This window comes from Mastigoproctus giganteus, chromosome 8, assembly GCF_048544385.1.
Source record: "Mastigoproctus giganteus isolate SK-2022 chromosome 8, ASM4854438v1, whole genome shotgun sequence".
NCBI classification, from domain to species: Eukaryota; Metazoa; Arthropoda; class Arachnida; order Uropygi; family Thelyphonidae; genus Mastigoproctus; species Mastigoproctus giganteus.
In genome coordinates, this window is record NC_143582.1 from 17,606,842 (window position 1) to 17,620,433 (window position 13,592).

General features: G+C 39.0%; 1 protein-coding gene across 1 annotated transcript in view; it reads left to right on the plus strand.

Annotated features, from left to right (window-relative positions):
* Window positions 1-13,592, plus strand: part of Lrrk (Leucine-rich repeat kinase) — a 431,475-nt gene that overhangs the window by 84,683 nt on the left and 333,200 nt on the right. The window contains exons 6-7 of the mRNA XM_090380151.1: window positions 1,562-1,685; window positions 5,920-6,064. Coding sequence (XP_090236277.1) covers window positions 1,562-1,685; window positions 5,920-6,064 — 269 coding nt within the window. The remainder of the gene's footprint in view (window positions 1-1,561; window positions 1,686-5,919; window positions 6,065-13,592) is intronic.

A 13,592-nucleotide genomic window follows, 5' to 3' on the forward strand; every position in this document is an offset into this window, starting at 1 on the left:
TACCTCCACTTCTCGGAACACTTGTTGGAAATCTTCTTGGCACAACACAACTGTGCAGGCAGATATGAAGTTCTCTGAGCAGTGCAGACAGGCTGCAAGAGTAGCTCATGGAGTATTGTCAATGATATACAGGAATTTTTCCAGCAGGGATAAGGAGGTGATTATTCCATTGTATAAGGCAATGGTCAGGCCACACCTAGAGTACTGTATACAGGTCTGGAGGCCTCATTTCAAGAAGGATGTAGAGCTGCTGGAACGAGTACAGAGAAGGGCAACGAGATTAGTGAATGGAACAAAGGGGTGCTCTTACGAAGAAAGGCTTAAGTTTTGCAAATTACAGTGTCTGGAGACTAGGCACCAGCGAGGTGATCTGATAGAGGTGTATAAAGCTTTGAATGGTTTAAGCATGCTCAATGCTGATGGGATTCTTCCTCTAGCTCAGAAAAATCACCTGAGAGGGCATAAATTCAAATTGAGGAAAGACAGATGTAGGATAGACGTGCGGAAATTTGCCTTTAGCCAGCGGGTGGTTGGTTGGTGGAACAGACTGCCATCCCTTGTGGTGGAGGTTGATAGCCTAAATAAGTTTAAGGCTCAGCTGGACAGGTATTTTGAACGAACAGAGGGGTGAAGTGGAAGTGGGTTTTTTTTTTTTTTTTTGGCTGATGCTGCATAAGCTTGCTTTCTTGCATCAAATGCCTCTACTAATGCTAATGCTAATGCTAACACATATGATTTCTTACCAAAACTTTGCTTTACCAAAAATTTTGTTCAAGAATCAGAACCATTTTTTTTTAAATCCAAAATTTGCATTTTTCTCTTACACAATACACCAACACACATCAATATTCCATGTTCCCAACAGCTCACTTGCTCACTGGTTAAACTCAGTCAGCTCTCTCTACCAATAACCAATAAAATCTTGCGCAAACAATGTTCGGAAACTGACAATTATGGGTTGCATTTTAAAATGAACATCCTGTATTTTCTTGAATTTAGAACAGAAGAGAAAACATTTTATATACAATAATATATAAGAATTTTATACAATAATACATAATAATTTACACCATTTATATTTACACATATAGGATGTTTCATAACATGTGGGCTGTGTTTTCAGCCCCCATGTTATTTCAGGTCCTGAACTGATCCTGAAAGCACAGCCCCCCCCCCCCCAATGTGAATTTTGAAAAATGGCACTATGAAGTTTTCAATAATAAAAAAAATAATAATAAATAAATAAATAAAACAAGAATAAGAAAATGTGTACCATGTACAAATAGCATTTTACTAGGTATGTATCTCATGTTCTTATTATTTTTATTATTTTTTTTTTATAGCTGAAAATGCCATAGCCATTTTTTAAAATTAAAAGCAGCCATGCTCTGTAGAATCAGATATATGTTTATATGAATATTTCTCATTGTTTTCGATCCTGAAAACACAGCCCACATGTTGTTTAACACCCTGTATATTTAAATATTTTGTGCAATAATGACAAAGTAAAATAATTCATGTTTATGACATTTAGTTTGATAACTGAAAATTTGTTTTTTAGCTTTATGGGAAGTGTGCAGCAAAGGAGATGCCAGTCGTTCCAGGAATATAATTCAACAGTTAGGAAAAGATGCAGAGACAGTTATCAATAGTACTCCAAATGGATGTAGTACACTCCTTTTCAAGTAAGCTGTATACTTTTTTGTAGTTTTAAAAAGTAATTTATTTTTCCAGTATGAATATTTTCTGTAGGGTTTTGTGTAGCTTGCTTATCTTGATTTCATTTCATCATAGACAGTTTAATAAAAAATGCTTTCATGGATTAATTTGTGTGATTATACAGTAAACTTCCAGTTATCTTGACAAATAGTGGGAGAGCATGGATCATACTGTCCAAGAAAGGTTTTGCCACACAAATAAAAATAATTGCTTCTCATAGAGATTTGACACTGAATCCAGAACCATCACTAATTTTTTTTTTTTTTTTTAAATTTTGTTTCAAAAATATTTGATATAATGTAATGTAACAGTGCTGCTGAAGGGATTATCTGTCTGATAAATGGCAGCATAATACATAAAATTAAATGAAGTTTGAAGGTGATACATACAATCTAATATGTCTAATATGCATGTGTAGTTACACTGTACTAGCATGTCAACAATTTCTTTTTTTTGTTTCGCATTTTTGTTACATTCCATTGTTAGGTTCCCCCAACAACTGCATATGTTGTTTCAATTACAAGGTTGGGTACCTCAATCGGCTCTGTTTTCCAGAGACATTTAGGTATGTTGCAATCACAAGCATATGTCTCTTACTTTAGTTATCATAAATCCATTGTATCTTGTCTTCCAGAAATTATGGAAATTTGTGAATGATCAATAAAATATTTACAATACAACACCTTTTATTTCGTAATCAATATATACAAATCAAAATACCTTAAAGAAACACAAAGAAAGGATATTTCACATAAAACCATCTACTGCGCCCCCCCCTTTAATGAAAACATCAAATATGGAAGGTATTAGAATTTATTTGTACTGTGTATGGATGTCTGAGAATACAGAAGATACTTTTTTACATTAAACTTAAAGATATTTGTTTTAGACTTACAAAAGTTGAAGGGATGAAAGAGGAAGAGTTGGTTTTATGAGTTTGCAGTTAGACAGTGGATGGATGCTGACTCATTGCACCGATATGAGTGGTTTCTGGAGCTTTGCTCTTTGTCTAAACATGGGTTTCAAGACTCCAGGCAAAGTGGGTTTTGCATTGGATACTGAGAGTCATCTATTGCCTAGTAATAAAGAAATTAAAAAGCTAAGCAAAATTATTTTGCTTTCAGTTCCTTTCTTATTGCATCATGGTATCCATTTTTTGTTGGTTAGACAAGATGTTGTTCCACCTGTGAGGTTTAGTGTAGGTATTGTCAGTGTCTGGGATGTTCCTTGGATCATTAGTCCTCTTTCCTTTCAGCATGCTAGTGCACTTTGTTCTGCATGTCCTATAGTGATGTGGTTTTAAGGCATGAACATTCAACTGCTTCATTAACCTGCTCATAGTTCAGTGGTGAACTAAATCCCCCCCTCCCCCAGATAACTAAACAACTGTATCAAACCAGCCATCTAACTTCTTTGGCTCCTTGCAGTGGCAGAACTGGTGGTATGGTAGTTCTGCCAATGTGAATAGCTCCAACCTTAATCTTCTGAACACTCTTGGAATGAAGTGGATTATCAGTTTCATGACAGGATTATTCGTTTCATATCAATTTTTGATAGCGGGAAGACAGTGTTAATTAATAGCAGTTTAATCCTTAATGAAACTTGGAAGGGAAGTAAGGGAAGTAATTTTCATTTCATAATAAAGCATTTCATAAATATTCAAAAAAAAAAAAAAAAAAAAAAAAAGAGGGACACTTGATTTACCCTTGGAGGTTAGTGTATCCTAGTTCTAAGAAGAGAAACAAACTCCTGATAAACTTTATAGACAGATGTCAGATGAACTAATTAGACACGTGACAGAGAAAAAAAATGCATGTGATACATATAAATTAACATGTGACACAGAAGCCTATGATAGATATAAGCTGGTCTGTAACCAAGTTACAAAGGAGGTTAGGCAGGCAAAGGCAGATTACGAGAAATCTTTGGCAAAGGATGCAAAGAAAAACAGCAAAGTGTTCTTTACTTATGTAAATTCTAGAAGGAAGGGGATGAATCAGATTGGTCCACTTGATATCGATGGGTCAACTGTTGATGATTCTACTCAGGTAGCTAACAAACTAAATGAATGTTTTGCATCGACATTCTCACATGAGGAGTTATTCAGAGAGGGGAATGCTAGGGGTATATTCAACTCTGGCAGTAAGCTAGATAATCTTGTAATAACTGAGAGTAAAGTGGAGGAGAAATTGTTCAAGGTAAACACAAGAAAGGCACCTGAGGTGGATGGGATCTATCCAGTTATATTAAAGGAAGTAAGCAAACCCTTAGCCATAATTATGAGAGCTTCCTTGGACTCAGTTTGCACATCTCCAGTCCATGGGTACCTCAGGGGAGGTACCCATGGACTGGAGATGTGCAAATGTGACCCCAATCCACAAAGGAGTATCAAAGGGAGACACAGGTAATTACAGACCTGTTAGTTTAACTTCTGTTCCAGGGAAATTAATGGAGGCACTGGTTAAAGAAGCACTGCAGGATCATCTAGACAAGACTTCAGTTATAGCTCGGACACAGCATGGGTTTGTTAAGGGGAAGTCTTGTCTGACTAATTTGATTGGATACTATGATATAGTCACAAAGGAACTGGATGCAAAGAATAACCTTGATATGATATATTTGGATCTTAGAAAAGCCTTTGATACTGTTGCACATGGAAGACTGCTGCACAAATTGGAGCAGTGTGGCATTGGAGGCAAATTGCTGCTATGGATAAAGGGATGGTTGAATGGGAGAAGACAGAGAGTGGTAATCAATGGACACTGCTCTTCGTGGACTAATGTTATTAGTGGAGTCCCTCAGGGTTCAGTGTTGTGTCCATTGTTGTTTTCTGTATTTATAAATGAAATTGATGATGATATATCAGGCTTAATGTCCAAGTTTGCAGACGATACAAAGGTTGGCAGGGTTGTTAATGACACAAATGAGAGTACACCGATGCAACAGGATCTAGAAAAGTTGAGCAGATGGGCTGAGAGGTGGCAAAGGAAATTTAACATTGACAAATGTAAAGTTCTACATATGGGAAGCAGTAATCCCAGAGTAACGTATCGACTCTGTGGTACCACACTGACAGTGGTAGAGAATGAAAAGGATCTGGGGGTAATCGTACAGGCAGATATGAATTTTACTGAGCAGTGCAGACGGTCTGCAAGAGTAGCTCATGGTGTCTTGTCAATGATATATAGGAATTTTTCTATCAGGATAAGGAGGTGATTATCCCCTTGTATAAGGCAATGGTTGGGCCACACCTCGAGTACTATATACATGTCTGGAGGCCTCATTTTAAGAAAGATATAGAGCTGTTGGAACGAGTATAGAGAAGGGCAACAATATTAGTGAATGGAACAAAGGGTTGCTCTTACGAAGAAAGGCTTAAGTTTTGCAAATTACAGTGTCTGGAGACTAGGCACCTGCGAGGTGATCTGATTAATGTGAAGAATCCCATCTGCATTGAATGTGCTGAATGCAGATGGGATTCTTCCTCTTGCTTAGAATAATCGCCTGAGAAGGCATAAATTCAAATTGAGCAAAGACTGCGGAAGTTTGCCTTTAGCTAGCGGGTGGTTGATTGCTGGAACAAACTTCCATCTGTTGTTGTAGAAGTTGATAGCTTAAATAGATTCAAGGCAGAACTTGACAAATATTTGGAGCAAGTGGATGGGTGAAATAAGGGTTTTTTTTAGCTTTCTTGCCTCATGTGCCTTTGCTAATGCTAAATGCTAATGGAACAGAATAAATGGATCTTGTAGTAATAACAAAGATAATGTAGAGTAATGAGCACATCTGGATATGTAAATATGCGCATGGAATACTTAATGCACACTGTTAATCCAGTGTTGATGGGTGGTTGTTTTACGATCTATGCTTATTTCATGTGGTTTGTCCTAAATCCATTGGTCGTGTTTGAAATCATGAATGCCGAAATCTACCATGATATTCTGGATATTTCTTCCCTACTGAATTGTAGAAATTCTGTGGAAAAGGATTCTGCCTGTTTTAACATAAAACAGTGCCTCATTCACACAATCAGATATTAAATTTTGATTTAATATCTGATTCAGTGTCGCTATACGTGTTGGAGGTGTGTATTTTTAGTTAAATAGCTCTGCATGATTTCAGTTGGAATGCTGTTAGACACAAATTTATAACCTTGATGCTTTACAGCATAATATATTTACCATATAATTTATCTTCCAGGGCATGTGAAGAAGGGCAGAAAAGTATTGTGAAATTGCTACTTGAGAATGGGGCAGATGGTAGGATACATCCAGTTACCAAGTATTCTCCATTATATATTTCTTGTTATTATGGCAGAAAGGACATAGTGGAGATTCTTCTTAAGGTATATAATCTGTTAAGTAATATTACAGTATTTTTATACATTACTAATCTTTTGCATCACTGGAAAATAAAAAAAAAGAAATAAACAAAATAATGTGTCAAAATTTAATATTGAACATCATGTCTTGTATCACTATTTTTAGTGAGTGCCTTTACTTCCCCCATCTATAGGTTACCTGTAGGTTATTTTTCCCATCTTTAAAACTTTGCATTTGATAGCCGGTTACATTTGTGTGCGTGCATGCTATGGGGGTTTAGGGGTGCATAAGCTGCTGGGACTATATTGCGCCTAGTTACATTTGATTGCAGGTTATTGATAACTGTAATTCCATTAACAGTAATTCCTTCTTTAGGCCCTTGTATTGGGTTTATAATGGTTTCGGCATAGAGATTTACAGGATAAAAGACAACACGCCTCCTTGCCTCACTCCTTTTTGGATTTGTACCCTGTCTGTGTTTTCTCCCTCTACTGTTGATTGCCACTTCGTGCTCTCAAGAATGTACCAACTGTGTGGTATTACACTTAGGGTGGTAGAAAATGTAAAAGACCTGGGAGTAATTGTGCAGTCAGATATGAAGTCCCTTTGTATAAGGCAATGGTCCGGCCATGCCTTGAGTACTGCATAGAGGTCTGGAGGCCTCATTTTAAGAAGGATGTAGAGTTGCTTGAGGGTGTACAGAGAAGGGCAGGACAACAAGATTGGTTAGGGGAATGAAGGGGTCCTCTTACCAAAAAAGGCTTAAGTTCTGCAGATTGCAGTGGCTGGAGACTAGGCACCTGCGAGGTAGTAGTAGTAGTGGCATGTGATCATCATCATCAGCCATTTTCAATCCACTGTAGGATGAAGGACTCTCCAACAACTTTCCTGTTCCTTCTGTTTTGTGGCATGTGATGCAAGAAAGCAAGTGTATGAGTTTATGCAGCATCAGCCAAAAAATAAAAAATAAATAAAAAAAATCACACCATTCCCTCCAAATGCCTGTCCAGTTCCTCCTTAAATTTATTCAACCTATCAACTTCCACAACGACAGATGGAAGTTTGTTCCAGCAATTAACAACCCGCTGGCTAAAGGCAAATTTCCGCACATCTGTTCTACCTCTGTCCTTTCTTAATTTGAATTTATGCCCCCTTAGGTTCGTAATCTGAACAAGTGGAAGGATCCCATCAGAATTCAGCGTGCTGAACCCATTCAAGGCCTTATACACCTCAATCAGATCACCGCGCAGGTGCCTAGTCTCCAGCCACTGCAATTTGCAGAACTTAAGCCTCTCTTGGTAAGAGGATCCCTTCATTCCCCTCACCAATCTTGTTGCCCTTCTCTGTACACGCTCAAGTAAATCTGCATCCTTCCTAAAATGAGGCCTCTAGACCTGTACGCAGTACTCAAGGCGTGGCCTGACCATTGCCTTATCCCTGCTAGCAAAATTCCTATATATCATTGACAAAACCCCATGGCCCCGGGTGCCAAGCGTATTTCGAGGCCAAGCGATATTCTGGTGATATATAGAGCGCTCTTCTAAAGTGATTGAAGTTATTTCCTTTTAAGTTCCTACGTTTCTACCAAAAGCCTTTCTTTTATAACTAGTTCTATACTTGAAAACCACAAGTTAGAACACAGAAAGGAAACACACCTTTCTTTTTCCTATATTTCTTGTTCTATTAACCAACTAACACTTCAACCGCTTGGCCTCCGAGCGGCACTGCTCCTGCCTCCCCGTGGCGGGGCCGGTAATCTGGGGGAAAAGTTATCCCCCAGGGCTAAAAGGAGCAACGATGGATAAAAATGAATATCCACCTCTAGAGCCTTCGAACTCAAGGCTAGACAAACCTAATGATGAAGACGTGAACCAAGCAAAAAGGCTCCGAAGAGAAGTTCAGTGCAATGAAATGCCAAACTTTCTGGTCATACACTCTCTCTCCAACCAACCTGTAGGCAAATTATCACCATTCGTCATCCAAAGATTTCTGGAATCGATTGCTGGAACACCAAAAATGGTTAAACGACTGCAATCTGGAGACCTATTAATTGAAACAGCCAACTCCAAACATTCCGAGTGGCTGCTCAAAACAACTACATTCGGTGGCCTGCCAGTATCTATTACTCCACACAACACCTTAAATTCCTCGAAAGGCGTTATAACCGAATGGGACCTACTTACAATATCAGAAGAGGAATTAGTTAAAGAACTGAGTAATCAAAAAGTAACCAACGCCAAACGCATAATGACCAAAAAAGATGGAAATCTCGTCCCAACTAGGTCAATCATTTTAACCTTCAGTACCCCAGATTTGCCATCCTCAGTAAAAGCTGGCTATTTAAACTGCCGAATTCGGGCTTATATTCCTAACCCGATTCGTTGTTTTAAATGCCAAAAATATGGACATTCCCAACAAGCATGCAGAGGAGAAGCTATTTGTCCTATTTGTGGTTCCAAGGAACATACACAAGCAGACTGTTCAGCATCAAGTCCCATTTGCCCTAACTGCAAAGAAAGTCACCCAGCATTTTCAAAATCCTGTGAAATGTGGAAAACAGGGAAGAAAATTCAAAAGTATAAAATTGAACACAAAGTCACATACCCTGAGGCACGCAGACAGGTTATGTTGACCATGCCCAGTCGTTCATATGCGTCTCACACTCGAAGCTTTATTTCAACAGCAGTACAAACAGATGTATCAATACCCCCTAGCACATCTATGGCTAATTGGGTTAAAAATACACTATCTAATTCAGGAAAAGACACACATCAAACTAAAACCAGTGAATCGACCAACACTCCAATCAGCATCCCAACTGATACTCGGACAGTCTCGCATGATAAAGAAAAATTAAAAACTACCAAAGACAACAAGAAACCTGAATCATCCACCAATAGTATGGAAGTAGATGTACACTCAGATCTTGAGGAACCCATACTAGAACTTCATGCAAATGACACTATGGATACTGGGCGCCCCAGCTTCCCAAAAAAAGACCGGAAAAAGTGCTCAAACAAAAAACAGTCTGATGAATCATCCTCAACTAAACCTAAATGAACCACAGTATCTTACAATGGAATTGCAGAGGTTTTCGTTGCAACACCGACGATATTCAATACTTAATTAACCGATATTCTCCAGCTGCCTTCTGTCTACAGGAAACTTACCTGACCTCACAAATTTCTCCTTCGATAAAGAACTATTGCCTTTATCGAAGAGATCGAAATACCGCTAATGCTGCCCATGGTGGTGTAGCAATCCTAGTAAACTCGAAGATCCCAACTAGACATATCCCAATCCAAACTGAAATAGAAGCTGTTGCTGTTCGCATAACTCTCCATAGTGCAATAACACTTATCTCAATCTACCTACCACCAAACCGTTCTTACTCTTTAAGAGATCTTGAAGACCTGTTTATACAGATACCTCCACCTCTCTGTATATTAGGGGACTTTAACGGGCACCACCCATTATGGGGTTCTCCCAAATTGGATAGACGTGGCCGACTAATTGAAAGCTTTTTAGAGGCACTAAATTTCAGTATACTCAATACTGGTGCACCGACACACGTACAGCTCCCAGCAGGACACACATCAGCAATAGACCTCACAATTTGTTCACCAGTACTAGTCCCAACCATAGAGTGGAATGTAATAAATGATCCCATGGGCAGTGACCACTTTCCAATAGTATGCAACTTTCTGATAGCAAAGACTCCTTCAATTCAACCGTGCAGAAAGTGGAAATTTGTCCGAGCAGACTGGGCAAAATTTCAATCGTCAATTGACCTTGATGAGGAAAAAATCCGCCTCCAACATATTGATGATGCCACAGATTACATCACGTCGCATCTTCTAAATGTGGCTAAAAATACAATACCACTATCAAATCCCCCGGGCCGAAAGCATCATAATTACTGGTGGAATGACAAATGCACCACAGCAAAGAGAGCAAAAAATAAAGCTTGGAATTTGTTTCGGCAATGTCCGAGCACAGTCAATCTTATTAACTATAAGAAGTTAAGGGCAAAAGCACGCTTCATACAAAAGCAAGCAAAGAAAGAATCCTGGATCCGTTTTGCCTCTAGTTTTCACAGAAATACTGATTCCAAAATAATATGGAAAAAAATTAGACAGCTGTCTGGTAAGTTTCCTACCATACCTTCTCCAATCCTCTCTTGGAATGGGAAAGATCTCTCTAATCCAGTAGATATAGCTAATGCTTTGGGAAATACTTTTGCCGAAATTTCAGCAGCAACAGCCTATCCTACCTCATTCCAAAGAATTAAAAACACTGAAGAAAAGCATGCTATTCATTTTCAAACTGCCCGTCTTCTCCCATATAACAAACCTCTGCAATATTCTGAACTTTTACATGTCATTAAAACTGCCCGCAATGGTGCTGCCGGGCCAGATGGGATTTATTATGTCATGCTACAACATCTTGATGACAAAGCTTTGCGCTGCCTCCTGGTCCTTTACAATCGCATATTTTTAGAAAATGTTTTTCCAGCTTCTTGGCATCACTGTACAGTTTTGGCATTCCTGAAACCTGGAAAAGATCCATCCAACCCGAATAGCTATAGACCCATATCTCTCTCAAGCTGCCTCAGCAAAATTCTTGAGAAAATTATCCACAGAAGACTCGTCTGGATCATAGAGTCGGAACAGTTAATGAGCCATAGTCAATATGGCTTTCGTCAAAACAGGTCATGCCTAGACCTTATGGTCAAGGCTGAATTTGCCATCCGTAATGCTTTTGTCAAACATGAACATCTAGTAATGGTTTCAATAGACATAGAGAAGGCTTTTGATACCACTTGGCGGTATGGTATACTTAGTGATCTTTACCTTCTAGGACTACGAGGCAACCTTCCTATATTTATTGAGAACTTCTTACATACTAGATCATTTCAAGTTCGATACCAACATGCCCTTTCCACAACTTTCATCCAGGAGGAAGGTGTTCCACAGGGATCAGTACTGAGTGCCACTCTTTTTGCTCTGAGAATAGATTCTATCACTAAGCAGCTTCCAAATACAGTTGAGACTTACCTTTATGCAGATGACCTTTCCATCTCCTGTCATTCTCAAAATATGAGGTCTGTTGAAAGACAGCTTCAGATATCACTTAATAAAATTCAACAATGGGCAAGCCTCAACGGCTATCGGCTCTCGCAGCAAAAAACAGTTGCCATCCACTTCTGTAGACAACGCAAACTCCATCCAGATCCTGAACTTCAAATTTCTAACATCGTTGTCCCAGTCACCAGCAACATCAGGTTTCTTGGATTAATCCTTGACAACAAGTTAAATTTCCTAGACCATATTAAAAATGTACGGACGTCATGTCTAAAAAAGTTAAACATACTCAGAGCTTTATCCGCCCAAACATGGGGTGCAGATCGTACCTCGCTTCTTCGTTTATACAGGGCATTAATCAGATCCCGTCTCGATTATGGTGCTCCTGTCTATGATTCTGCCAGAAAGAGTGTATTACGCTGGCTTGATCCAATTCAGCACAGTGCTTTGAGAATTGCAATTGGTGCATTCAGAACGTCGCCAGCACATAGTCTCTACATTGATGCTCATGAGCCCCCACTAGCTTTACGCAGGAAAACACTGTTACTCAAATATGCTGTAAAGATACAAAGTTGTGCCTCTCATCCCGTTCAGTCATACCTTTTCAACCCACCATTTGAAATCTTATACAGAAACAAACCTAGCATAGTAAAGCCAGCTGGTCTTCGCCTTCTTGAATTGGAGCAAGTTTGGAATATTTCCGTCCATTCCGTACAACAAGTAGCCACATGTACTCAGCCACCATGGACTCCTCCTCCTCTTCCAACCTGTGACTCTTACCTCTGTCAATGGAGAAAGAATACTTTGCAAGCATCAAATGTCAAACAAATTCATGCAGTTCACACTCAAAGATATACTGACTTCTCCCCAATCTATACAGATGGCTCTAAATCTAATTCAAATGTTGGAGCAGCTGCAGTGTTTCCGAATACAACTGTATCAGTTTCCCTTCCATCAGAATTTAGTATATTTTCTGCTGAATTATATGCAATCAAATTAGCTTTAGAAAATCTCTGTTCAGACAGTTCCTTCAAATCAGTTATTTACACTGATTCCCTCAGCTCAATCATGTCGTTATGTAATTCCTCAGATGAAGTCCACCCTATTCTTAATGAAATCAGAAGCTTATTACTGCAAATTAAAGAACGCAACCAACTGGTCACTTTTTGCTGGATTCCATCCCATTCTGGTATTTTAGGCAATGAACTGGCCGATAAAGCTGCAAAAAATCCAACTACTTTTGATTTAACCAATATCCCTGTTCCAGCATCAGATTATGCACTAACTGTTCATGCTGCTTGCATATCACAATGGACAGCACTCTGGCACTCTCAGACTAATAATAAACTCTTTCAGTTTAAACATGATCCAAAAATCTGGCACTCCAGTATCCGTACATCGAGACAAGAAGAAGTAGTCCTTTCAAGGGCAAGAATAGGACATACCCATCTGACCCACCTTCATTTACTCACAGGAGATGATCCACCACAATGTACACATTGTTCTAATAATTTGACAGTAAAACATATTCTTATTGGCTGCCCCTATTATAAACAAGCCAGAACTTCATCCTTGATCTCACTGGTTAATCTCCATAAACCAATAACTCTTGAAAATCTCATTGGTGATAAGGCAAATATTTCTGAATTTTTTGACTTTCTCAGGCAAACTGGGCTTTTCAATTATTTCTGATTTCAGATTTTCTTTTGATTTAGGGAAAACTCATGTTTTAATATAATAAGTGAATAGGCACATTATAGCCTTAGCAGCTTATGTGCCATTAAGCCTCCAGAACAACAACAACAACAAAACCCCATGACCTGCCCTGGCAGCCTGTCTGCATTGCTCAGAAAACTTAATATCTGACTGCATAATTACTCCCAGGTCTTTTTCATTTTCTACCACCTTATGTGTTGTACCACACAGTTGGTACGTTTCTCTGGGGTTACTTCTACCAATATGCAGTACTTTGCATTTGTCAAGGTTAAACTTCAGTTGCCACTTCTTAGCCCATCTTCCCAAATTACCTAGATCCTGTTGCGGTAGCACACTGCCATTACTGTCATTAACAACCCTGCCAACCTTTGTATCATCTGCGAACTTCGACATTAAGCCTGATATACCTTCATCAGTATCATTGATAAATATACAAAACAACAGTGGACCCAACACCGAACCCTGTGGGACTCCACTAATAACATTAGTCCACGAAGAGCAGCACCCATTGATTACCACCCTCTGTCTTCTCCCACTTAACCATCCTTTTATCCATTGTAGCAACTCACCCTTAATACCATTCTGCTCCAATTTGTACAATAGTCTTACCAGGGTACCTGCCCACCCACTGATGATCGGCCAATAGCCGTGAAACAGTGCTGTCTGGGTGGTGGTACTCAACTGAGAATAAGTAACAATAGCCTTCTCTATTAGTGAAGAGTTACTTATTCGAAGTAGTGCAATATCATGG